Below are 27,228 nucleotides of genomic sequence, written 5' to 3' on the forward strand. Positions count from 1 at the left end.
GAGTGGGTCTGTGCCTTTCTGTGCACAGGTATCTGCTGGCTGCACACGTTCACAGTAAGGCTCTGCTGCCCCAGCTGGGGCCAACTCCTTCCCTCCACGGCATCCCTCCCTCCACAGGATCCACTTAGCCCTTCTTGGGAGAAAGAGGAACCTAGAAGACAAAGACCCAGCAGCCAAGCCCGCCAGCTGGGGCTCGAGTTACCAAGGGGCGGGTCAGCACCGCCCTCTCCCTGGCCCAGCTGGTCCCAGGCCTTTCCTACACGCCTGGCACGATGGCCCACCCCTGAGAGCCTGGTGGAGCAGCGGGTTGAGGGGGCAGTGCTTTATTGGGGGCTGGGGCCGGGCCCAGGACAGGGACCAGAACTGAAGTTCAGGCTGGACTTCGGGTCTCGGCGTGACCGCAGCAGCAGTACTGCTTTGGGCACAAGGCCTGCAGCCTGCAGCGTGAGTGCATCATCCTGGTAGAGGGTAGGCGGGAACGTGCTGAAGATCTCAAAGGCAGAAGCATCCATGGCCCTGGGGACCAGGCACAGCAGATCAGGCTGGGCAGTGGGGCCAGCCCCTCTGTGGCCCCGGCCCTGCCCTGCCCCCACCTGGCCTGCGATAGCAGGGCTCGCACATCCCCGATGGTGTTGTCAGGCTGCATCATCAGTAGGAAGACCTGTTCCCCATTCTCAGACTTGATGCGCAGCATGGAGAGCGGGGGTGCCGGCGTGTTGGGCGACTCCTGGCTCCTGCACAGCCCAGAGGCCATCAGCACTTCCAGTGACCCCACGCCCCCAGGCCCTCACCTGCCTGTCCTGCCCTCACCTCTCTCGCTCAGCGGCCAAGGTGGGCGTCTCCACCACTATCTCCTGGATCCGGGCAGGCAATGGGCAGCAATTCTAGAAGGTATCAACGGAGGCGGAACGGAGCCTTAGGCCCCATTTGAGTCATCCCCCCAATCATTAGAGGGACACATCCTTGACCAGAGACAGATGAGACCAATGAGCAAAGTGGGAAGGGGTGTTCTGTGTGAACCAAGGCCAGAGGAGAGGTCATGGAAGGGGAAGGAGGCTCTGTCTAATGGAGACAATGACCAGGCTGGAAGCCTATCGCAGCCTGGGGTCAGGGAAGGCTTTCCCTGGAAAATGACAACTGAGCTGTGACTGAAGGATGAGTGCGAGTTCTTAGAAATGGAAGGGGTGCAGGGATATTCCAGACAGCATCAACGAAGATGCTGGGGTCAGGGGAAGCTTCCTAGAGGAGGTGATACATTTGGGCAACTGCCAGCAGTATGTGTGGCTGAAGCTGGGGATCAGCTGGACTGAAAGGGAAAAGCTGGTGTGAGGAGGGGCCTGGCAATGTAGGATGGGCCTTGAGTGCCAGCATAAGGAACCTGGCTTTATACCAAGAACCACTGGAAGATTTCAACAGGAAAGGTAGCCTGGAGGATGGTCAGCAGGGGCAGGAGTGGTGGTGGGAGGCAGCTGTCTGGGAGAGACACTCTAGACCCTAGACTAGGGTGGTGGGTGCCGTTAATGGGGAGAAGATGTGCATCTGGAAGAAGTTCTGGGGGTGAACAGACCAGACAGGACTTAGCAATGCATGGGTAAGGGAGGCAGAGGAGGCCTGAGAAACAGGTTTGGTGCCTTTCACAGGTGGACACCTAGAAGGAGAAGCAGGATAGAGTGAGGAGACAGAATGATGTGGGCCAGGTAGAGTCTGAGGGGCCTGTAGGGTCGCCACCAAGGGAGTACCCAGTACTGAGTTGGATATTTTGGCTTAGACCTTGATGGGGTGGCCTGGGTGTTGGGCTCGCCCCTGGCCTGGACTCTTACTTTAGCCCTCTTACAACCAACCCAGCTGCTTCCTGGGGCCCAGCCATTGCCCTCACCAGCCTCACAGTTTTCAGGAGACAGTGGAGCAACAGCTCTGAGGGACTCATCAGGGGCCCCAAGCTTGAGTCTCCAGATAGGACACTGCTCTGGCAGGGGAGTCAGGGTTGGCCTCACCTGCAAGGTATCTCTGATGGGGCCCCGGATGTCAATCACCTCGCCTTGCCGGATCACACACTTGGGAAGCCTGTTCAGAAATTTCTCAGCAGTCATCCTGGAGCCTGCAGGGGGGCATTGGGAACCGAGGCCCAGGAAGGACTGAGTGGTGCTGGAGCCCGCCTGAAGCTTGTTCTTCAGTTCCCGGGGCCCTGGCTCAGCCTGGAGGCCAAACTCACCTGGGTGCTTCTCCACCCTGTCCAAGGCCTTGCGCATCCGCTGCCGGCCCACCACACGGCCCTCGCCTGGGAAGGGATCCAGCCCATCCTCCAGGTAGATCTGATTGCGCAAGTCACTCACCTGGCAAGAAAGAAGGGAGATGGCAGCGGGCCCAGCTCTTCAGCCCTTGGCCCCACTTTCATCGCTATTTGCCCAAACACACGCCAGGGCATGGTCTAATGCAACCCACATTTTAAAGATGAGGAAACCCAGGCCTCAGGAGAGCCATAGTTCATTCTAATGTCACCTCCCTGGGCCCTGCTGCTCCTACAAGCACCCTATCCACACTAGCTGAATCTGCAGTACCGACATCCTCCTCAGAGCCATCTCAGGAGCCTACCAGGAAAACAGTGTGAGGGGGTCAGGAGAGGACGAAGCCCGTGCTTTTGTCCAGTCTGCAGCACAAACCCCATCATCATACATGGCGCCTCACTTCCCTCATCAAGGGATAGCTACGAGGCCCCCATGGTGGCACAGATGCCCTCAACACCCCCAGTCATGACTCATGCTGTTTCCTGAGCTCTGGTGGCAACATGCTCCCTCCCTGACATGCCCTCGCTGCGGCACTAACCCACCACCCTCTGGAACACGTAGCCTCGTGGGCTCCGGTGGTGGCTCCACAGGCCAGCTCTACCTTGTCCTTGAGTCCCAACATCTGTCCGCTCTGCTTTGCATTTGTGGCTCACAGCCCTACCTCCCACCCTACCCAGATAGCTTCAGGAGGCTTGGGGGAAGCCGGGCCACTTCTGCAGGGACCGCAGCTTGTCAAGGTGTCCTGAAGGCTGGGGAGAAATAGGAGGCAGTGGCCCTGCAGCCAAGGCTGTCTCCACGGTGCCAGCAGAGGGCGCTGCTTGCTGCTCAGCCTCTCCGCTCCCTTCCCAGCTGGGTTTCAGGCTCATCCTCCTGGAAGGCTAGGGTCCCCCAGGGGGTGCAGTGGCTTCCCCTCAGAATGGGAGTTGCTTAGTGAGGTCGCGTATACCCACTCCATCCAAAATCTCCAAAAGTATGGTTTGAGGAGCAGCTCACCTTAAAGGGGACCCCATTGGGGTACAGTCGCTGGAGCTCGGAGGGAAAGAAGCCATCCAGTATGTCTCGGAGGCAGCGCTGTAAGGGGAGAAAAAAAGTGAAGGGGTGGCCTGGGGCTTGCACCCACCCTGCCCTGCCACTGGTCTGGATGCCAGTCCCTAGATCCGGGGTCACCCAATGCCGCACCCTCTGGAAACATTGAGTCCCAGGGCTTGGGGAGGGGCCTCTGCAGGTCTGGGTGCCCTGTGGAGGGCAGGCTGGGCCTGGGGGGAGCTGGCTCCATCATCCCCAACTAACAGTGGAGAGCAGGGGCACTAGCACACTGCCCCCTACACCACTCCTACCTGTGTGGAGGGATCATAGAAGGGCTGGAAGGGCCCGTCGAACATCATGATGCCATTCCGGTAGAGCTTCAGTGGGATGGGCTCCAGGGTACGAAGCCGTGCCCCGCCAGGCACTGGTGTCACCTGGGTGTCACCCTCTACCACCAGCTCACTAAGATCCTTCAGGCTGGCCAGCAGCCTGTCAAAGTCCACCTCAGGGGGCGCCAGTGAGTCCCCTGGCAAAGAGGACAGACAGACACCTATAAGCTGCCTCTTGACTGCCGTGTCCCAGCAGCCCTGGCCTCTGCGGCTCCCTCCCAAGCTTGGCAGTGGTGTTAGTGTCTCCTTAAGTAACTGCCTGGGGAAAAGGAAGGACAACTAACACTAGATAATAACAGCAGCTGTCTTTTATTGAGCATTTATTTTGGGCTAGGGGGTTACTATCCGTATCTCATCCCCACTTCTTACAAGCCTATCTTTTTTTTTTTTTTTTTGAGACGGAGTTTTCGCTCTTGTTACCCAGGCTGGAGTGCAATGGCGCGATCTCGGCTCACCGCAACCTCCGCCTCCTGGGTTCAGGCAATTCTCCTGCCTCAGCCTCCTGAGGAGCTGGGATTACAGGCACGCGCCACCATGCCCAGCTAATTTTTTGTATTTTTAGTAGAGACGGGGTTTCACCTTGTTGACCAGGATGGTCTCGATCTCTCGACCTCGTGATCCACCCGCCTCGGCCTCCCAAAGTGCTGGGATTACAGGCTTGAGCCACCACGCCCGGCCTCAAGCCTATCTTTAAAGACTATAATCACTTCCATTTTTCAGATGAGGAAACGGAGGGTTAGAGAAAGTTACATGGCTTGCGAGGGACACAGCAGTAGGCAGCAAAAGCAGGACCTGATCTCAGATCTGTGTCAGGCACTGGGTTGGCAGCTGAAAAGCACAGGGCAGAGCTCCCAGCTCTGGATCAAGGTCTTCTGGGTTCAAATCCCAGCTCCTCCACTTCTACCTGTGTGACCTTAGACCCATCATTTAATGCTTGTGCTGCAGCATTCTCTTCTAGAATGGGATGACAGTAGTATCTGCCCCCTAGGATGGCTGTAAGGCTCCAGGATGACCACGTAAGAGCCAGCTTGGAACATGCACCCTGTCCGTGTTTGCTACTGTGTCCAACTCCACCTTGCACATATGGTCCTTAGGCCAACCCTGAGGCTATGAGGCAGGGGTTGTTTATCTCCATTTTACACATGAGGAAACAGGCCCACAGAAATGAAAAACGACTCTTTCCTAGCCACGTGGTAAATGAAAGGAGGAACTAGGAAGGGAGCCAGGGATGACTCTCAAAGTCTGTTTTCCCACCCATCTGCACCATCAGGAGAGGGAGGTCAGAAGAGGGACAGACGGCTCTTAGGGAGGATGTAGGGACAGCTGCTGGACAGAACAGATATGGGACAGACCTTAGGTTGTGCAACTATTTCTGGGTCACAGACCCCTTTGAGAAACTGACAAAGCTCTGGCCTCCTCTTCTGAAAAATGTGTGGGGCATACAGCTGTGCACTGGCTTCGGGGGAAAAGATGAAGGGTGGGGACAGCTGTGACAGATAACAAAGCAGAAAGGTGGAGGGCAGGTGGATGCTGGCTGGGGACAGACCAGGGGTCTGTTGTCATCTTTGAGAGGACCTGGCCCCCAAGTAAGTAATCCGTTCAGGTATACGCTACCACACACCAGTAACTTTGGGGGCCTCGGAGAGGCTGTTTTTCAACAGGACAGGCAGGCTGCGGCAGGATGTGGGTCAGGGCTCTGGGGACTGAATTCCCTTCCCCTCAGCAGTGCAGTGGCGGTACCAGGGAGGTGCAGATGTGTTTCCTGTTGCCTTTGCAGCGGGTGAAACGGTAGGCCCCAGCTGGCCTTCTCCTTCCCCTATACTTCCTACCGTTGAAGGGGCTATCCCTGCCCCCACCTCCTCCTGGGGTTCCCCCATAGTCCCTGAGAGTCCCAGGAAAAACTCACCTAACAGAATGATATCAAGACATTATTTTAACAACTACTTTAAAACCAAACTGGTGAACCTGAAAACAGTAGCAGAACAGATCATCTCATACAACAACGCCAGCCTCAACCCTCTTTTTTTTCTTTTCTCTTTGAGAGAGGGTCTCCCTCTGTCACCCAGGCTGAAGTGCACCAGCATGATCACGACTCACTGCAACCTTGACCTCCCGGGCTCAACTGATCCTTCCACCTCAGCCTCCCAAATATCTGGGACCACAGGCAGGCATCACCACACCCTGCTAATTAAAAAAAATTTTTTTGTTTGTTTTGTAGAGACAGGGTCTTGCTTTTGCCAGGGCTCCCTCCTCGTTATAGATGGGGAAAGTGAGGCCTAGAAAGGTCAGATGCTGGGGCCAGGCGCGGTGGCTCAAGCCTGTTATCCCAGCACTTTGGGAGGCCGAGGCGGGTGGATCACAAGGTCAAGAGATCGAGACCATCCTGGTCAACATGGTGAAACCCCGTCTCTACTAAAAATACAAAAAAGTAGCTGGGCATGGTGGCATGTGCCTGTAATCCCAGCTCCTCAGGAGGCTGAGGCAGGAGAATTGCCTGAACCCAGGAGGCGGAGGTTGCGGTGAGCCGAGATCGCGCCATTGCACTCCAGCCTGGGTAACAAGAGGGAAACTCCGTCTCAAAAAAAAAAAAAAAAAAAAGAAAGGTCAGATGCATGGCCTGATCAGACCAGACAGAGCCAGGAAGAGCACCAAATACGCCAGCTCCTAATCCAGTGCTCCTGCCGCCTCCCGGGGAGGGAGGCTTTTTCAGGCTGATGAACATGGGTCATCGACATGGGATGGGGTCAGAACAGGGAGGGCGCAGAGCAACGATGGAAGGGAAGAGCGAAGCTTGCCAAGAAAACGGTGCTGGCTTAAAGAAGTAAAAGCGGGTGGGTTCAGCAGGCGTTGGATGTGACAGAGACGAGACTGGGTCCAGAAGAACCACCACAGCTCTGGGCAAACCAGTACTGAAAGAGTGAGACAGGAAGAGCTACCACAGCAGGACCGTGGGAAGCCAGTCAGCAGTCACCCACCCCGCAAGGGTTCAACAGAGGCCTGATGGAGAGAGGTGCAGTCAGGGTGGGCGGTGTCGCACAGGGTGAGGAAGGTCAGAGGGCAAGTCCCAGGCCTGCCCTGAGCTAGCAGCAGAACTCCAATGGGGAGGCATTTCCTCCTTCAGCCACAGCTGTCCTTTCTGCACAATGGGGAGAGGGTAAGAACCCTGTGCTGCCTGCAAGCTCCAGCTGGTGAACCTGTCTCAATGACGCCACCGTGCCAAGCACCGGAAGGCAGGCATCACTGTTCCTGTTTTACAGATGAGGAAACTGGGCCTTGTGAGGTGTCACGCCCCAGATCATGCAGCCTGCAGGGCCCAAGTGACTCAGCCTCAGTGGTCAGTGATCACGTAGGCTGCCTCTCAACACTGGCTCTTGGGAGGCTGCTTAACTCGGGTCCCTTTTCCAGGGAAGGTGGTAACGCTGGGAGATCACCTCTGAGGTCTCATCCAACTTTGAGAGCCCACAAGCGTATTAAAATGAGGAGCAGGGAGGTCAAGTCTAAGCTCTTTGGCCCAACTCCCAAGACCCTTACTTAGCACCTGGGCTACCCAGCCTCCCCTCAACATGCCCCCACCCTTGCTCTCTGCTGGGCACTGCAGGGCACTTCCAAGCTTTGTGACCTTGGGCCTCTAGAGGCCTCAGCTTCCTCTTCTGTACAATGAAGACAATAAAAGCTCCCACACGTCACAGGGCTGCTGTGAAGCTCAGAAGTGCTTGGCAGATGGCGACTGTTGTCCCTAGCACCACCCACCCGCCCGACGTCGGCGCAAGCTGCTCCCACTCACCCCAACCTCCTCCTGAAGCCTTGCTAGGAGCATCCCCGCCCCACCACGCACCTTGAGGGTATATGCCTGCAGCCCTTGGGCCGGCTCCCTGGGCCCTCGTCACAGGCCACTGCTATCTGCTTGCTTGTTTGCCTTTCAGCCATGCTGGGTACCCCTTGAACTCGGGAGCGTTGAGCCCTGGGCCTGGCCCAGAGTAGCTGGGCCACTAGAAGCAGGAGCACCCATGCTCTGCTAGGCCCTGCCAGGCCATGCCCAGAGTGAAGACAAAAGGGTGGCAAACAGTTGTCAATGGCATGTGTAAGTATCACTGAGGGGGCTGTGGAGCCCAGAAGCGGGCCAAACCCTACCATCTCAGTGGAGAGCTGGCAGCCCCTCACTGCACGAGTGCCGTGGCACCCCAGCAGTTCACGTGGTGCCGCCCTCCCTGTGCCTGCCGGGCCCTCAGGCAGACAGTTGCAACAGGAAGTGGAACCACCATTACCACACACCTGCAAGCCGGCCCCACTTGGGCACTTTATGGCAGTCCCTCTGCGCCTCAGAGGGGCCAGTGCAGGAAAGGAGGCCCTGCGGGGCTGGTCACTGCCAGAGCACTCGGCCAGCCTGTGGCAGGGCAGGATCTGAACTCAGGCCTGCTGGGTCCCACCTGCAGCTCTCTCTGGCCCCTGCCATTGAGCTATGCACCACCCTGTCCCCACCTCATCCTGTGCAGACGATTGTCACAGCGTGCTCTGATCATCCGAGCCTGGGCGCATGGGCATCACAGCCAATCACACGCAGCAACACATGCCCTTGCCCATGTGCCAAGCACTGGGACAAGCATGACAACGGCTAGGTGACAGTGGCTGTCACAGTTCATTACCACATCCACTCAGTGGCCCTAGGAGCCCTTCAGCACGACTGAGGAGGAAAGGAACTCAGAGGGGGTCAGCAAGTTGGCGATCTGGGGTCTGACCCGACCTGAACCCCGCCTCAGCCAGAGCCTTTAGCCCCTTCCCTCAAGGAGAACCCTCGCCACGAAGCCACAGCAGCAGCACAGTCCACACAGGGCAGGCAGGTTTGCTGGCCAGGGGAAAGAGAAGGGGGCAGAGGCACTCTGTGGGGACAGAGCAGGAGCAAAGGCTGGAAGTGAAAGTGCAGGTGGGGAGGAGCTGGGCCAGGCAGCTGTGGCTGGGGGATTGAAGGGCAGGCCCAGGGGCAAGTCACACAAGCTGCGGAGTCAGGGAGTCTCCAAACTAGACTCAAGAGTATGGGGCTTGGGAGGAAGGAGGGAGGCATTCAAGGTGCTGGCAAGGAGAGGTGGAGCCACGGAGGGAGGCAGGGACTGACTGGGGTGGGGGAAGTGGGGACCTCAGAGGGGGATGGGAGGGTCAGGATTCTCAGGGGAACAGGAAGCAGGGAGTGAGGAGCTCAGAAAGCGCCAGTGGGAGGGGCGTGAGAACCTCAGAGCTGACCAGAGCTCTCAGCCCCGAGGCCCAACACCTGGCCCAAGTGGTGTGTGACCAGAGCAGGACTGTCCCTTTCATGTCTCCAAGGACCCTGAAGCATCTGGCACAGCATCATCCTCTGTGAAGCTGGCAGAGAGAGCGGGAGAGTGAGCAATCCAGCCTGAGGCCAAGCCTCTGCATGGCTTCCCCACTGCTGGGCCCCTTCACACCCCCACCAGCCCTCCTGCCTAAGGCAAGAGTCCCAGACTCCAGAACGTTTGAATCATCCCCCGGCTCAGCAGACGGCTCTGGCTCACACTCCACGAGCCTCCACCCCAGTGCCTGTGGGAGCATCTCCAACAGAGGGAGAGCAGAGCCATCAGTGAGCGTCAGGCCAGCGGGATGTGAGCCTAAGGGCCCTGGGCACCTGGGGAGAGAGGAATGGGGATGCAGGGGAGAGAGAAATCCCAGGAACAGAAGCTGCTAGTGATGGAAAAACATGTCATTCATCTGGCAAGAAGAGCTGAATCAAGGCCCCTCCCAAGCTGAAAAAATCAAAAAACAAAAGAAGGAAGAGAAGGCATGGAGGGGCCATGTGGCCAGGGCCTCCAATGGAGTGGTGGTGTTTTTCACAAGTGACTTTGACTTGAGGCACTCAGAGAACAACCAACCAATCAGGGCAGAGTAGGAATCCACAGAGCCAGGTCCAGAAACCAGCCATCTGGAAAGGAGCGGGGAGGTGGCCCTGGCCAGGAGGAAGGCTGCCTGGCAACAAGATGGCAGGCCACCTGAAGCCTGAGCCCCACCTGCCACGGCAGGGCCTGGGGTACGGCACTGGTGGGCCTGTGGCCTAGACCCCGGATAGACATTCTTAGAGCACCTGCAGCCACCTGATAGGGCCTCACCTCACACTCACGCCAGGGCTCCCAGGAGAACTCTCCCCATGACACCCACCCTGGGTTCAGTTAGAGCTTTGGTGCTGGCATGCCAGGGCCTACAGTGTCCTGGGCAGCAGGGCCACGCTCCCCTTCCCAGCAACATCCGGGCCGAATAGCCTCCAGCTTTGCTGTGTCCCAAATGGACTCAGCATCTTTTCCGTAGCTGTGCTCCCTTGGGTCATCCCTGACTCCTCCGGTCCCCCTCATGTACAGATACCAAAGCCACAAATTCCACCTAAATCTCTCTGCCAGTACCTTCTCACCATCCCCACCCTCGAGCTGGACATCATCTTATCTTCTGCCTCGGTGACCAGCTGCCTTCTAATGGGCTCTCAGCCTTAAGTCTTGCCCCTCTCCCCTCAATGAGTCCATAGACTCCTTAAGTGCCTCCCTTGACCCATCTGTGAAATGGAATAACCCCTGCCCCTGTCAAGGCTATGAAGGCTATGAAGATGCTGGCGGGCACAGTGGCTCACAACTGTAATCTCAGCACTCTGGGAGGCTGAGGCAGGAGGATCACTTGCATCCAGGAGTTCAAGATCAGCCTGGGCAACACAGCAAGACCTCAACTCTACAAAAAATAAAATCAGCTGGCTTTGGTGGCATGTGGCTGCAGTCCCAGCTACTCAGACAGCTTCGGTAGGAGGACTGCTTGAGCCCAGGAGGTTTAGGCTGCAGTGAGCCATGATTGTGCCACTGCACTCAGCCTAGGCAAAAGTGAGACCCTGCCTTAAAAAAAAAAAAAAAAAAGCCGGGCGCGGTGGCTCAAGCCTGTAATCCCAGCACTTTGGGAGGCCGAGACGGGTGGATCAAGAGGTCAAGAGATCGAGACCATCCTGGTCAACATGGTGAAACCCCGTGTCTACTAAAAATACAAAAAATTAGCTGGGCATGGTGGCGCATGCCTGTAATCCCAGCTACTCAGGAGGCTGAGGCAGGAGAATTGCCTGAACCCGGGAGGCGGAGGTTGCGGTGAGCCGAGATCGCGCCATTGCACTCCAGCCTGGATTACAAGAGCGAAACTCCGTCTCAAAAAAAAAAAAAAAACAGAAAAAAGAAAATTCTTTGAAAGCTGCAAATGGCCAGGCACGGTGGCTCACGCCTGTAATCCCACCACTTTGGGAGGCCAAGCAAGGCAGATTAGAAGGTCAGGAGTTCGAGACCATCCTGGCCAACACAGCAACACTCTGTCTCTACTAAAAATACAAAAATTAGCCAGGCATGGTGGCAGGCGCCTGTAATCCCAGCTACTCGGGAGGCTGAGGCAGGAGGATTGCTTGAACCCAGGAGGTGGAGGTTGCAGTGAGCTGAGATCACACCACTACACTCTAGTCTGGGCAACAAGAAAAAAACAAAAGCTGCAAATGACGCACAAATGGGAAGTGATGCTTTTAGAACAAGCGGTGAGGGTGCCGCACCCTGAGATGTGGGGGGCTCTGGCCACAGCCCGGGCCTAAAGAGGAGACAGGATTATCCTATTTAGTTAGAGTCTGGGTTTTTACCTAGCAGGAAACGGGAAACCGAGAAGGTATCATCGTCTTCGAAATGGGCCCCTTGGGAGCTGCGCTCCTGTTCCCCGGGGACCACCCCTGCCCTCTGACTTTGGAAACAAGGGCTCCTGTTTGTCAGGCCAATGGCTCCAAGTCCAGAGCCAAGCGTTCTGCGTTTAACTCATTTGCTCTTGTAATTCCTAGGAAGAACACTCCTGTTTTGTTGATGAAGTGAGGCCCAGAGAAAGGAGGTCACCTGCCCTGGTCACATCTGAGATGAGCGGTGGCATCGAGATGAGGGCCCAGGTGTGCCTTACTCTAGTGCCTGGAGAAGCATCTTCTGGGTGACAATCTCCATTCTTTGAAGAGAATGGGCCTGGTTTTCGGAAATGGCCAGTTCTATGGACCCAAATCCACAGGAGGAGACTGTGGGGGGAAAATCCCTCTAGATATTAGCGGCCAAGTTAAAAACAAGACATGGTGGGGGCCCACAGAAGTAGGTGGATTCCGATGGCCATAAGCAAACCTGGAGAGGGCAATCTGGGAGCAGTTTCTAGAACAGAAGGACTTTTTTGTTTTTGTTTTTTGTTGTTGTTTTTTTTTAATTGAGACGGAGTTTCACTCTTGCCACTCAAGCTGGAAGGCAGTGGTATAGTCTCAGCCCACTGCAACCTCCACTTCCCAGCTTGAAGCAATTCTCCTGCCTTAGCCTCTTGAGTAGATGGGATTACAGGCATGTGCCACCACACACGGCTAATTTTTGTATTTTTAGTAGAGACAGGGTTTCGCCAAGTTAGCCAGGCTGGTCTTGAACTCCTAACCTTAGGTGATCTGCCCACCTCAGCCTCCCAAAGTGCTGGGATTCAGGTGTGAGCCACTGCACCCGGCCAGAAGGATTGCTTATCAAAGGCAACAGCTTCTAGATGGGTGACATTTTGTAGACTATGCAACCTGAGGCAAGTGAGGCCTTGCTACCTCTTGTATCTCTGGGTCTCTGACAGATGAGCAAGAGACAGCAGAGGCGGGACTGGGGAGAAATGGGCCAGCAGTTGAAGTGCTCAGTGATGGAGGCCGAGGCCACCCCTGCACTGTGCCAGGGGCAAGGTGTGGGCTCTCCGGGGCATCTTGGGCAGGGGGCCAGGGCATGAATGAGATGGGCCTCTGGGGAGCTGCTGGCCAACAGCAAGCTGCTGGAGAATTCCTTTTGAAGAGGGCCTGGGGAATGCCCTACTGTACCTGGCTTCCAGAACTTCCTGGCTGTCATCCAGTCCCTCTCGCCATCCTCTGAGACTGTCTTGCTCTCCGAGTCCTCCTGGTCCATGGGCTCACCCACCCACTGCAGGCCATAGTCGCTGAGGAACCGCTGTGGGAAAGAAGGGGGAGATTCTGGGCCACTGTCAGCTCAGCCCCTTCCCAGGGAAAGGCAGTGTCCACCCAGAGCCCAGCCTCAATCCCCAGGTGACAGGGCCCCCAAGCTGACCCAACAAAGGGATGAGTGGGGGGATCTTGCCACTTCCTGGATGTGGCCTTGGAAAGCCACTTCAGCCCCTAGAGCCTCAGCCTCCTCCTCTATAAAATGGAGATGACAGCACCTGCCACACAAGCTTATGAGGAGGACTCAGTAAAATCACCCACGTCAGCGCCCGGCCCACGCACGATGGCTTGGTAAAGTCAGCCTGCTTGTTGCAGGAGCCGTGTGGCCTGGCACAAGTGTGAGGAGGAGGCAGGGCTGAGGGATGTGACCCACGTGCCAGCCTCCCTAGGGCTTGGCTGTACATCCCCTCTACCACAGGAAACTTCTGAACTGTCTTAACGTCCACACCCCTCTTCCTCTTCTCAAGCCACAGGAACCCGGCTCCATCGCCACGCCACTCTGAAACTGCTCAACATGCAGCCACTGCCAGCCTTCCCGCCGCCAAGCGCACAGGCACATGTCTGTCTTTACCTCTATCTGCTAGTTTTCCTCCCATCTCCTGGGCTGTTCCTTTCCAATTTCCTTCGCCATTTCCCCATCCAACACCAACTGGTGAGAGCCCAGCTCCATCCACACATTCTCCCAAATACATATGGACAGAATCCAAATTTGTATATATGCAGATCTCACCTGAGCTCCAGACTCACATATCCAACTGTCTACACTTGGATGTCTAATCACTGTGGCTCCCACCCCCTTTCAAACCTCCCTCGCTGCAGGTTTTCCTGTCTCCGGAAATGACACCCCATCCACCTGGGAATCCTCTGTGGCCCATTCCTCCACAATGACCTGCAAGGCCTGGGATGTCCCCTCCAATGCAGCCTGGAACCCATCTGCTGGGCTCCATCTGTCGCCATCGCCCTAGTTCAAGCCACCATCACCTTTCTCCTGGACAATCCAGGGGCTGCACCTGCCTCCCTCTGTCCTCTCCTTACCCACCCACCCACCCACCCCGACAGAGCAGGGTGGTCTTTTTGTCATGCCACTTCTCAAACTAAAGCCCTTCAATGGCTTTCCATTCTTTCAGGACAACTGGCACCACAGGTGGCTCCAAGGTGATTCGGCCCCTACGACCTCTTTCCTCTTCCCGTTTTCCTTCTTTCTCTACACAGCCACCGACCACGAGCCAAGTTATGTGGTGGGAGGTGGTGCCTTTCCTCTCTAAGGCCTGGATCCTCTTCCCCCATCCCCTCCTTACTCACCAGACATCATGCCCACAGTTGGTCCCCCAGTGAGCCTCTATGGGTGTCATCCATTTATTTATTTTTTGAGACAGAGTTTCACTCTTGTTGCCCAGGCTGGGGTGCAATGGTGCAGTTTCGACTCACCACAACCTCTGCCTCCCGGGTTCAAGTGGTTCTCCTGCCTCAGCCCCCCAGTAGCTGGGATTATAGGCATGTGCTACTATGCCCGGCTAATTTTGTGTTTTTCAGTAGAGACGGGTTTTCTCCATGCTGATCAAGCCGGTCTCGAACTCCTGACCTCAGGTGATCTGCCTGCCTCAGTCTCCCAAAGGGGCTGGGATTCCAGGCATGAGCCACCATGCCCGGTGGTGTCACTCATTTAATCATGTCACAGCACTTCGTGTGCTTGTGTACCCGTGTACTCACTTGACCCCCTTCCCCCAGGCTGGCAGCCTCATGTAGGCAGGGACCATGTCTGTCTTGTTCATGCTCTGCCCCAGGCCCACCCCAGGCAGATCCTCCAGATGAGGCTGTTAAATGAACGAAATGATAACTGGGTGGCTGAGATGCACGCAAGGGCAGTCATGCCCCTGCCCTGAGGCTCTGGCATAGCCCTCACCCCATGGCCACTGCTCAGGGACAGCCCCAGGTACAAACAGCCTGGAGCAGGAAGGGCTCTCAGCTGCACCTGGAGGTTTGCTGCCGAGGTCTTAAATTAGATCGGGGCTTTGGAAACCAACTCTGCATGAAGAGGGAGAGGCTGAATCCCAGGAAGAACTTCTGGCAGGGCCCATGGAGGGGTGGGGGACACAGAGGACGTATGCATGCCTGGGACCCTTCCCTGTACCTAGTGTCCCTCTAGTTCCCTTGCTGTTTGAATGGCTGTGTGAGTGGGAGAAAGACAGGTGACTGGGTTAACTGAGTTCCCAGTGAGCAAGAGGCAGCAAATGGCTTAACCAATTCAGTGCTGGGTCCTGGGTGCACAGCAATAAACAGGAGGAAATTGCTCCCTCCTTCATGGAGTTCAGAGTCCCACAGGGAAGCGAGATGAGAAACTGAGGAAGCACACGACGGAGAACCTGCTGAGGAGGCCCCGGGAGAATGACTGAGGACAGTGGAACTGGCCAGCGGGAGGTGGGGGAACATTTGAGCAGAGGGAACATCACAGCCCAAGGCCCAGAGTTGAGAAAGAGTTCCAAGTGGTCACAGACTGGGAGGAAGGGCCTCATGGCTGGAGGGCAGAGTGGGTCAGATGAGATGAACAGGCACACGGGCTGGCCTGCAGGGGCCACAGTGAGGACTGTGCAATTCAGTCTAGTGGGAGCCATGAGGTCTGCTAAGCAGGGGAGCAGCATTTCAGAGTGTTGGTCAGGCCCCAAAGCAGGGGTGTGCCCCAGCCCTGGACACCTCCCTGGCTCTTTAAATTCTGGGCCGGTCCTGCGTAGGGAAATGCAGGGCAGGGCCCTGGGTGGGATGGGATGAAGAGGGGCCCAAAGAGGTGGGCTTGGACCTAGTTCCTGAAGGGTGCGCCCCACAGAGCTGGGGACTGCTGGCTGCCCGCATCCCTGGGGCCCCCCGCGCTCACCTCCATCTCCCCGACCTGCCGCTGCAGCTGCACGCACATCGCCTCCAGTTCTTCCTGCCGCTGCAGGGTCACCTCAGCTTCAGGAAAAGACAGGGATGGGCTTCAGCTGCCCCAGCAAGACACTGCCAGGTCAGCTCTGCCCTGAGGGTCACCTGGAGAAACTGTTCTGGGGATCCCCTGAACTGCCTCTTGGCCCCCCGATCTCTCCCCTGACCCTGTGGTGGGTGCCTTGATGGGCTCTGGGAGGCTGCCACCCCCTCAGAGCCTCTTGTCCTCCATACTTCAAATAGGACTCAGACCCACACAGGAGGGCAAGGAGTAACTTCAGCACTGTCCTGGGTATGTCACAGCCCCTCTGTGGGCTCAGCTGTCCACACCCCACCCAGCAGTCAGCTGGATGCTCTTGATGCCAGAAGCCATTGTCCAAGATTCCAGGAACCCCAGGCCCAGGGGAGGTGCCTCACCCGGGCCACAGACCAGCCCCGCAAGAGCCTCCTACCCCGGTGCTGCTGGAGGGTCTGCACTAGGTCCTCCAGGGCTGCTATCTTCTGATCCTGTAGCATAAGACACAGGGTGAGCACAGGGCCTGTGGTTCCCAGAGCCTTGCTCAGACGGGAAGCTCCAGAACTTTCCCTACATTGGACACTGGGGAGCAGTCAGCCCCTGCCACCCTTTGGCACAGCCACTGCTCCTGGACCTCAGATAACCCTCAAGGTTCCTCTGAGTAGGGAGAGACACAGCCCACACCTGAGGACCCCAGCATCTGGGGGTGCCACGCTCTGCTCAGAAGTCTGCTGCTCCACCCAATCCAGGGTCTACTGGGCCCTGCTCAGCTGAGGGGAGGACCCTGCCCCCAGCCTCTTGGCTCAGATCACAGGGACCAAGGTCAGGCCCAGGCCACACCCGGTCCTCAAACTGGGCAGGTCAGTGGGGGAGATGATCCTAAAACCACCCGCCCTAGTCCAACTGAGGCCCCAGCCCAGCCCCTCTGCCTCTCAGACCAGCCCTTAGCCCTCTCCCACCTGGGGCCCCACCTTGGACAGCATCTCATCAGTCTGGGCCTTCACCTGCTGCTCCAAGTCCCACAACTTCCTCGTCATGGAGGCCATCAGCTCCGAGTCATGGAATCCAGGGACTGCCAAGCAGACAAGGTCTTTAGACCCTAGGTCTTTAGACAACTAGGCCTAGAGCTGAGGCCAAGTTGTAGGGGTGGAGGGAGGAGGACAGGGGCTGCAGGAATGGAAATGAAAGAACTGACAGCAGCTCCCACTGGCATCTTAGGAACTGTTCTAAACACTTCATTTAGATCAGCCCCCATGTAATCAGTGAAATACGCTCATGAGGTAAATGAACTGTTTTAGGAAACTGAGGCATACATAGAGGGATCGAGTAATTTGTCCAACATATACAAGGAAGTGGTGTAACATATGGGCCACGTCACCCTGAAGCATTGCCAAAAATTTCACCCTCAGTCTAATCAAACCTCCAAATCTAGTGTCCAGTTAGTTGGTAGGCAAAAGGGCAGATAGAGGAGTGAGGCAAACACCCCAGATAAAGCCAGAATTTGGAGCACTGCAGAAAACAGTAGCCAGGGCTCTTCAAAATGTCCATGTCACTTTTAATTAATTAATTAATTTTTTTTTAAGAGATGGAGTCTTGGCCGGGTGCGGTGGCTCATGCCTGTAATCCCAGCACTTTGGGAGGCCAAGGCAGGTGAATCGCGAGGTCAAAAGATTGAGACCATCCTGGACAACATGGGGAAACCCCATCTCTACTAAAAATACAAAAATTATCTGGGCGTGGTGGTGTGCCTGTAGTCCCAGCTACCCAAAAGACTGAGGCAGAGGAATTGCCTGAACCTGGAAGGCAGAGGTTGCATGGCACCACTGCACTCCAGCCTGGCGACAGAGCAAGACTCAGTCTCAAAAAAACAAAAAAAAGATGAAGTCTTGCTCTGTTGCCCAGGCTGGGGTACAGTGGCACGACCATAGCTCACTGCAGCATTGAAGTCCTGGGCTTGAGGAATCCTCCCACCACAGCCTCCCAAGCAGCTGGGATGACAACTGCACACCATCATGCCTGACCAATTTTTAAAAATTATTTTTTGTAGGGACAGGATCTTGCTTTGTTGTCCAGGCTGGTCTCAAACTCCTGGTTTTAAGTGATCCTCTCACCTTGGCCTCCCAAAGTGCTGGGATTGCAGGTCTGAGCCACTTCACTCAGCCTTATCTCTTTTTTGAGACAGAGACTTGTTCTGTGACTCAGGCTGAAGTGCAGTGGTGCCATCACAGCTCATTGCAGCCTCGACCTCCTGGGCTCAAGTAATCCTCCCACGTCAGCTCCCAAGCAGCTGGGATACAGGCACGTGCCACCACACTCAGGAACATAATCAGTGTTGAATCTAGATGGAGAATGTATGGTATTCACTATATTATTATTTCAACTTTCCTGTATGCTGAAAATTTTTTCAAAATAAAAAGTTTTACATCTGTGTAGTGTAGAAAATATATATATATATATATATATATATATATATATATATATATATATATTTTTTTTTTTTTTAAGTAGAGATGGGACAGACCTGGTGGCTCATGCCTGTAATCCCAGCACTTTGGGAGGCCAAGGCAGGTGGATCATTTGAGGCCAGGAGTCCAAAACCAGCCTGGCCAACATGCCACAACCCTGTCTCTACTAAAAGTACAAAAATCAGCCGGCATGGTGGCACATGCCTGTAATCCCAGCTACTCAAGAATGCTTGAACCCAGGAGGTGGAGGTTTCAGGTTTCAGTGATCGAAGATCGCACCACTGCACTCTAGCCTGGGTGACAGACTGAGACTCTGTCTCAAAAAAAAAAGTATGAGAATGAAGAAAAGAAAAACATACAGGAAGAAGCAGGCCTTTTCTTTCTCTTCCCCTGGACACTGTCCTTTCTATGTATGAAGCAGGAACTGCAGACATCATTGTGCAACCACATGAGGCTGACATGTCAAGGCAGGTTCAATGGAAAGATGGAGAAACCTGAGCCTCGATGATGTCTTTGAGTCACTGAATTAACACCCCTGGAGCTGCCTCTTTAGGACTTCTCCGCATGCGGGATAACAAAACTTCCTAATGTTCCTGTTGGGTGAGGAAGGGTTTTCTTTGACTTATAGTTAAATTCGTCTTAATTGACACAGAAACATTTGGGAACTGTCTGCACATGGGGTACAGGTGAGCTCACTGGGGCACAGTGGACACAGAGGAGAACCCAGGCCAGAGGAACATTACATTGAAAAGCTGAGTGCCCAGGTGCGGCAGCTCCCACCTGCAATCCCAGCACTTTGGGAGGTCGAGGCAGGCAGATCACCTGAGGCCAGGAGTTCAAGGCCAGCCTGGGCAGCATAGTGAAACCCCATTTCTACCAAAAATACAAAAATTAGCCAGGCATGGTGGTGTGTGCCTGTAGTCCCAGCTACTCAGGAGGCTGAAGTGGGAAGACTGCTTGAGCCTGGCAGGTGGAGGCTACAAGTGAGTAGTGATTTGTGCCACTGTACTCCAGCCTTGGCATCAGAGCAAGATGGTCTCAAAACAAACAAACAAAAAGCTGTAGGGGAAAGAAGGAGCTGGTGATGACAGCTAAGAGGCAGAGCCTAGGAGCAGCGGGCAATGGGAGGGCAGCAGCTTGGTGCCTAAGAGCTTGGTGGGCGTCCTGAGAAGGAAGGAGCAGTGGATAGTGTAGGATGCTGCTGGCAGAGAAGTGAAATAGCACAGACCAGTCTTCATATTACCTTGGTAGGGAGAGATACTGTCTGGGAGTGGGAGAGGAGGGGATAACAGGGGAAAGCAGGGAGAGGACACCTGTAGCTCTTTTAAAGAGAGAACCTGGTTGCCGTGGTTACTACTGAACGTGACCCGGCTGGGTGTGGTGGTTCATGCCTGTAATCCTAGCACTTTGGGAGGCTGAGGCAGGAGGAGTGTTTGTGCCTAGGAGGCTGAGGTTGCAGTGAGCCATGATCACACCACTGCACTCCAGCCTGGACAACAGAGCAGAACCTGTCTCAAAAAAAAATAAATAAATAAGTTGGGCCGGGCGCGGTGGCTCACGCCTATAATCCCAGCACTTTGGGAGGCCAAGGCGGGTGGATCACGAGGTCAAAAAATCGAGACCATCCTGGTCAACATGGTGAAACCCCGTCTCTACTAAAAATACAAAAATTAGCTGGGCATGGTGGCTTGCACCTTTAGTCCCAGCTACTCGGAAGGCTGAGGCAGGAGAATTGCTTGAACCCAGGAGCCAGAGGTTACAGTGAGCCGGGATCGCACCATTGCACTCCAGCCTGGGTAACAAGAGCGAAACTCTGTCTCAACAACAACAACAAAAAAGAGACCCCAGCCAGGGTGTAGGAGATCCCGGCTTTGTGATTAAATGGCTGCTGGACCTTAGGCCAGGCTCCTCCTGCCTCTTTTTCTGCCTCAATTCCCCCCACCGGTAAAATGGAGGGACATGGTGGAGGATCGGCAGGCCCTTCCCTAGGGCTGGCCTCCTGATCGGCAGCCACCCCTCTGAGCACCCCGTGTGGCAGGCGCTGGCTAGGGGCTTTCCTCCAAGGAGCGTCTCATCAAATCCTCCCAATACGCTGCCCTCAGTGTTCCCACACCCACCTCACAGAGGAGGCAACAGAGACAAAGAGAAGGGAAGTCGCTTGCTCAAGACCACGGCTAGAGAGCTTGCGGAAAGTGCTAACCTCAGCCCCAGCAACCCCTGATGCCGCCCAGCACTCAGCGCAGCTCATCCCTGCCTGCCTGCATCTCCCCTTTTCTCAGACCTGCTAAATCCCGCCTCTGGCAAGCCACTCTGATTAGCCCCATCCCACTTGAGGCACCTCCATGAGCTCAGCATTGCCACAGCCCTCTGCCGATGGTGTAGACCACGCTAAGCAGGCTAGCTAGGTGACTTTGGGCCTTGCCAGAGCCCTGCAAAAGCAGGAAGCTGAGCTCTATCCTCAGGCCCTTCATCCCTCTCTGACTCTGAATCCTGGGCCCACTGATATCATACCTGGTAACTACAGCCACAGCTTGGCCTGGGGCTGGGCCAGGTCTCTCAAGCTAAGGGTGGGACTTCTGTGGCTTTATGTCAAGCCACGTCCTGGCCACAATCAGCCAGGAGTGGGGAAGCTGCCTCAGACCCAACAGGTGAGAGGAAGGGCCATGCCTCCACCACCTTGCCCTTTCTCTGAGGCCCTTTCCTGCTGCCAGGACCCAGACCCCTTCAGGCCTCTGCTCTCACCTTGCCGACTCACAGGGGCACCTATGCCGCCATAGCAGGAAGGGACTGAGATCTTTTCTTCTGAGCCATGCCCATCACTCAACGTGTCCACCTCATCTTCTGCAGACAGGGATACCTAGGTCACCACTCTGGGCCGACGCCTAGAGGAAACTCAGGCCCTGGGCCCTGGCCAGTGCGAAGCAGCCTACGTACTGCACCCCGGGGAGTATGAGAGAATTCGCAAGGCTGTGGAGCAAGGATCCAACCAGAATGGGCCTGTTCTTGGAGTTCTTCCAGCCCAGCTCCCAGGGGACCTGCATGGCCAATGCCAATGCCATGGTGGGGTGTTGGGGGCGGGGATCCGAAGGCCTGAGCTACAGGAGTCAGGGTGGCAACGTGTGGATTGGCCTCCCGGGAGAAAAGGAGGAGGCTGGAGGGGGAAAGCAGGCTGGGTACAGACCCCTGGGCTGGGTAATCTCTTGGCCCTCGCATGCTTTCTAGGCACACACTAGCCAGTCCTACAGTGGGTCAAAGGTTTCAAATGTTAGTGGCAATATCTGTGCCAAGGGTGTGGGGTCTCCTAATCTGAGAGCTTCCAGGAGGGAAGCCCAGCCCTCAGGGAGAAGAGCGCAGGAGCTGCAGAAAACACGGTGGAGGCCACTGCTCCAGCTGATAAGGGCCTTTCTCTCCATCAGCCCAACTGTAGGAGGTGCAGGCACATGAGAGGCGAAGAGGGCATGAGGGCAGGGCACACTTACCATCTCCATAGATGCGGATTCCTCGCCTCCTGGGAACCCAGGCAGGAAGAAGGAAGAAATATAAGTTAGGACCCCTGGAATGATACCAGGGATAGCGCTGTGGGCACCAGACTTCAGCCAAAGCTCAAAGAGGTGGAAGCAGGCCTCTGCCTCCTGAGGACTTCCAGCCCCAAATCCCAGCCCCAGCCTGGGGTGAGCCAGAAGACAGGCTTTGAGGTGTCTGACTCTGCCCAATGGAGGAGGATGGGGAAGGGGTGAAGAGCAGAGGATTAGGTGGGAAGACTACAAGGCTTGCAGAGCCCATGAGCTCAGCCCCAGCTCTGCTGTGCAAAGGCTGAGGCCTGTCGCTTAACCTCTCTGAATCTCCTAGGCCTTAGAATGACTCAAAGTGGTATTCCGAAGAGCAAGAAGGAAGAGAGAGGTAAAAAATGTTTTGAAAACAGGAAAGTGCTAGACAGATGTAAAAGATTCCCTTTACTGAGAACCTTACACAGGGCCTGGCCCAGGGTGGGTCCATAGACCATCTGTGTTTGCAGATTAATCAGTGAACAGGGAGCAAACAGATGGGATGCTAAGCCACTCCTACAGGCCCCATACCTTACTAAAAGCACAATCCAGTTTATGCTCAAACCCAAAGTTGGGCGCCCCAGAAGAAGATGTAAAGAAAAAGACAGTGATCAGGGAAGGCTATGTGACCCTTCTTTGGATTCCCCAAGACACTAGGAGTCATTGTCCTCTGGCCATGAGAGGATGGAACAGGACGCAGGGGCAGGGACAGAAAGACCCCCAAGGCTGGCTCCTTACCCAGGATTCACAGGTTCCGAGGGCAGGGGCACTTTCCGGGTCTTGCTAAGGGAGGTCAAAGGTGAGCTCATAGTTCCACTTCTAGAATCCAGCTGTCAGGAACTCCCTAGAGGAATGCAGGAAGTCAGCCCTTGGGGACAGAGGAGACAGACTCAGGGCTCCAGGCCCAGTGGGTAGCCTGAAGTTTCCTCTTCCCTGGCTCCTCTTCCTAATGGGAAGCACTGTGTAGGCAGAAGTGCCCTTTGCCTCTTCCACTGCCCCGACAGAGGTTTCCAGAAGTTTCTGTTACCTGTCGGCTCTTCTGGGAATACGACTGTCCGCTCTGACCTGAGAGACCTTTGGCCTGGTGGTGCTTGGGAAAGGACAGTGAGGATGGGATGGGATGGAATGCAGAAATGAGTCAGAAGCCTGGGACTTCCTCACACTGACAGCCTGGGAACACTACTACCCAGGAGGCTGTCCATCCATCAGTGAGCTGGGTGGCACAAAGCCCAAGCGTCTCCTTCCCTCCCACCAGAAACCAGGTGCGACTTCCAACATCTCGGAGCCAGAGAGGGCAACCCACAGGCAGGATTCAATGAAGACACAGTCCATGTGACACCAAGATTAAGACGCCAGGTTCTGCCACTCACTGGAGCAACCCACCTTCAGTTTCTTTCAGTGTAAAATAGGAGTAGTAATAGTATGGACACAGGCAGGGTTCTGAGCAGATTCAGAGAGAACAGAGAACGTCCAGCCCAGCACCAAGCTCAAAGGAAGCACTGAAAAATGTGAGCTGGGGCTGCTCTGAGTTTTTGCTGTTGCTGGCACATAGAAGGCACTCATAAATGTTAGTTTCCTTTCCTTCTCTCTTCCTTCTGGAAAGAGTGCCCCTGAGGGACATCATTGAAGGCTACTACTCTATTCAGTCAATGAAGCAGATTAAGTCACTAGTATCTAGAACCAAAGGACCTCTACTAGGGAGGTTTTGGAGATGGAGTCTCACTGTGCTGCCCAGGCTCATCTTCCATCTTGCCACCTCCCACACTTGAGCCACCTGAACTGCTAGCAATGCTTCGAATGCACGTGTGTCCCCACTGCCTCAACCCCCTACTCCTACCTGCACCCTTCCCTTGGCCAGCTCTTTTTATCCCCCTTCAGTTTGTTTTTCACTTATATTTTAACTTATTTGAAAATTATTACAGATTCACAGAAATTAGAAAAGATCTTTGTATCCTTCACCCAGCTCTCCTCAATAGTTACATTTTATATAACTACAGTACAATATCAAAATCAGGAACTGACATTTTTTAGACGAGATCAGGGAGATCAGGCGCATTCAGGGCGGTATGGCCATAGACACTGACATTTTCTTTTTTTTCTTTTTTTTTTTTTTGAGACGGAGTTTCGCTCTTGTTACCCAGGCTGGAGTGCAATGGCGCGATCTCGGCTCACCGCAACCTCCGCCTCCTGGGTTCAGGCAATTCTCCTGCCTCAGCCTCCTGAGTAGCTGGGATTACAGGCACGCGCCACCATGCCCAGCTAATTTTTTTGGATTTTTTTTAGTAGAGACGGGGTTTCACCATGTTAACCAGGATGGTCTCGATCTCTTGACCTTGTGATCCACCCGCCTCGGCCTCCCAAAGTGCTGGGATTACAGGCGTGAGCCACCGCGCCCGGTGACACTGACATTTTCTATACAGTTTGTATGTATAGGTCTATGCTGTTTGATCTCATGGGGAGATTAAATCACGAAGGTCAAGTCACATGGGTAACTACCACTGCAGTCAAGATACAGAACTATTCTAGACCCACCAAGATATCCCTTGTGGCCTTCCTTATAGTCACGCCCATCCTGCACCCCTCCCCCAGCCCTAACCACTGGCAATCAGAACGCTATTTTCCATCTCCATAATTTTCTTACTTCAAAAAAGTTACATAAAAGGAATTATACAGTATACAAACTTTTCACTTGAGATATAATTTACATATTTCACCCTCTTATGGTGTAAAGTTTTTAGTATATTCACAGAGCTGTACTACTATTACCACAATTTTAGAACATTTTCATCAGCCTTAAAAGACCCTGTACCCTTTAGCAGTCACCTCCCACTTACCCTCTAGCTCTCACCCTCTTTCCCAGCCAACCTTAGGCAACCACAAATCTACTTTCTGTTTTATAGACTTGCCCATTCTGCACATTTCATATAAATGGAATATATACTGCAATATACTTAAAAACGATTGAAATTTACACTGTAAAGGAGTGAAGTATATAGTAGGTGAATTATATCTCAATAAAGCTGCCATATGGGGAAAAAAAAATTCCTAAACCAAACCCAACATCTTTCCTCAAACTCCCTTTCTCCCACTTCTCCCTTCTTGATGGTACCCCGTCACCCAACCAGAACATTTTTCTCTTCCTTCCCTCTTAGACCATCTTCCCTCTTACACCACACCCTGCAGGTTAAACTCTCTCACACATAGCTGCCTCTTTCCATGCCCACTGTCGGCCATCCTAGTGGGACTCTCACTGCCCATTCTGGGGGCTGTCACATGGCCCCCAACTGACTTTCCTACTTCCAGTGTCACTCCAGTCCAATCAGACACTGTCTCCAGGTTAATCTTCTCCCAGATTACAGGGGACACTGCAGGCAAAGGCTGCATTTCCCCACCCGTTTGGGGGGACTCCTGAGGGCAGGGGTGTGTCTCTTCCTTCTTCAGAATGGAGAGCCCTGAGGACAGAGTTGTCTACCTCTTTCACTTTGGGGCTTCCAAGGGCAGGACTATGGCTTCCCCTCAGGCCGAAAGCTCCTTAAGGTAGGTTTGTCACTGACTTCAGACCTGGCTCTAAGAGCAAAGCTGTGTACCATGCCTCCACATCTTTAGGACCGAACTCAGTGCTGTGCTTGACTTACAACATCCTTCTGCACACCTCCTCGGCCTTTCCGCCACCTCCAGGAGCCAGCGCCCTGGCGGGGGCACAGTCCGACCTGCTGCCAGCAGTCACTCCCTAATGCCCCCAAGGACGCGCCCAGGGAGCGACGTCTATCACAACCTAATCCAGCCCTGGCAGCCGTGTCGCCTCCTCCCGCCTCCAAGCGTAGTCATGGCAAGCAGGGTCCCGAATCTCTCCGGTGGGAGCCGTGGAGCTCGCGGGCCCTTGGGGCTCTCGGGGATCGGGCTCCAGTCTGCGTGGGGACTCCAGGAGCAGAAAGGTCTTGGGCCAGACTCACCATGCAGGGCCGCTAGCCGTCCAGCGGTGCCGCCATCTTGTTGTCACGCGGTTTCCTAGGCGACCAGGACCCGTGCACTTCTCATTGGCTAGTTTGAGGGCGGCCTGAGCAACCAGCAGACTGCAGAGGTGGATACAGTCGTCTATGCTCGGATTCTATTGGCCCACAGAGTCGGCATTCTTCGTGGCGTACCACGAATCCCAGAATGCACCGCTCTGAGCGGGCTCCAAGTCCAGGGGGATGGGGCGGGGGTGGGACGGGGGTGGGGGTGGGGTGGGGTGCGGTGGGGTGGGCGGGGGTGGGGGTGGGGTGGGCGGGGGTGCGTGGGGGTGGGGTGGGTGGGGGCGGGGGCGGGGGCGGAGGCGGAGGCGGAGGCGGGGGCGGGGGCGGAGGCGGAGGCGGAGGCGGAGGTCGGAGGGGGCGAGGCTGTTGGTTCTTACAGGTGCGGGAGGAAGGAACCTGGAATTAGATTAATGAAACTGCTGGAAGACTGTGGACCTGAATGTATGATCCCGGCAGTGCCGCTATTTTGCTGAATTGATCTTGGGGGGAATTACCGCTCTTAGCCTGTTTCCCCATACGGTCAGTATTACAGTACTTCGCTTTGAGGATGGATTGCAATAATGCAAGTACTTAATAAATGTTTTGTTGTTGTTTTTGTTTTGAAGGAAGGAAGGAACTAATAAATGTTTCTTAAATCTGAGTTTCTGTGATAATTCCTTGACCAGATTTGCGCCCAGATTTGCACAAATTCTAGTTCTTTTTTTTAAGAACTGTGTAAGACAATTTCCCCTCCCTGAGCCTCTTCTGTAAAGTTGTGTTGGATTAACTCAGTCACCACAGCAGCTAAAGGCAGTTAGGAGCACGAACTTTGGAATTAGGAGTCCTGGCTCCTGACTGTGTGTTCTTGGACACTTTATACACCTTAGTTATTATATCTGTAAAATAGTGATAATATCCACCCCCACTGGGTTGCTATTAGGATTAAATAAGATAATGCGAAGTACATGATTTTAAAGGGGAAAGCCGAAAAAAACAAAAACACTTGTACACAGCACTTTTTCAAAAACGTTTCCTGCTGTTAATCATCATCATCATCATCATCATCATCATCTCTCCACCCTTTCAGCTGTGATGGTCTGGGAGTTTGATTTCTGATCTCAGGCACTCACTTCCTTGTGCCCGTGTTCAAAAGCCCCTTTCTCTGCACAACAGAGTGCCTTTTTTTTTTTTTTCTTAAAGTAATTTATTTTCCGTTTGACTTTCTAACCTACCACACATTCAGGGAAGGGCAGACTCTGCTAACTGCAACCTCTGCCTCCCTGGCTTAAGCCATCCTCTCACCGCAGCCACCAGTGTAGCTGGGACTACAAGCGCGAGCAACCACACCCAGCTAGTTTTTGTATTTTTTTGGTAGAGATGGGGTTTCCGCCATGTTGCCCAGGCTGATCTTGAACTCCTGAGCTCAAGCGATCCAACCATCTCTGCCTGCCAAAGTGGACGGCATTCTTTATACGCAAATTGGAAGCTAAAGAGAGCTACCACTACTGAGTGCCTTCCAAGAACTAGATGGCAATATTATGAAATTTACAGATAAGAAAACGAAGCTCAGGGTACTACAGT

The 27,228-nt window shown here is 54.6% G+C and overlaps 1 protein-coding gene across 10 annotated transcripts; it reads right to left on the reverse strand.

Moving 5' to 3' along the window:
- Positions 1–307: 307 nt before the first annotated feature.
- On the reverse strand, positions 308–25,763 carry UBXN11 (UBX domain protein 11). Of its 10 annotated transcripts, none has more exons than XM_010345389.2 (15): positions 25,606–25,761; positions 22,391–22,496; positions 21,587–21,615; positions 20,850–20,948; positions 16,602–16,714; positions 16,079–16,133; positions 15,580–15,656; positions 12,573–12,699; positions 3,623–3,837; positions 3,279–3,356; positions 2,213–2,333; positions 1,995–2,098; positions 811–884; positions 594–734; positions 308–516 (listed from the first exon to the last, which is right to left on the reverse strand). In XM_010345389.2, the coding sequence occupies exons 2-15, from the start codon at positions 22,459–22,461 to the stop codon at positions 324–326; spliced, it is 1,497 nt and encodes a 498-aa protein (XP_010343691.1). In that variant the 5' UTR covers positions 22,462–22,496; positions 25,606–25,761; the 3' UTR covers positions 308–323. The 10 variants fall into 10 exon arrangements, with proteins under 10 accessions (XP_010343691.1, XP_003935037.1, XP_074236412.1 ...); XM_003934988.3 differs by having other exon boundaries at positions 16,614–16,714; positions 25,606–25,760; XM_074380311.1 differs by lacking the exon at positions 594–734 and having other exon boundaries at positions 25,606–25,763.
- Between the last annotated feature and the right edge of the window lie 1,465 nt (positions 25,764–27,228).

This window comes from Saimiri boliviensis, chromosome 11 (assembly GCF_048565385.1).
Source record: "Saimiri boliviensis isolate mSaiBol1 chromosome 11, mSaiBol1.pri, whole genome shotgun sequence".
Classification (NCBI taxonomy): domain Eukaryota; kingdom Metazoa; phylum Chordata; class Mammalia; order Primates; family Cebidae; genus Saimiri; species Saimiri boliviensis.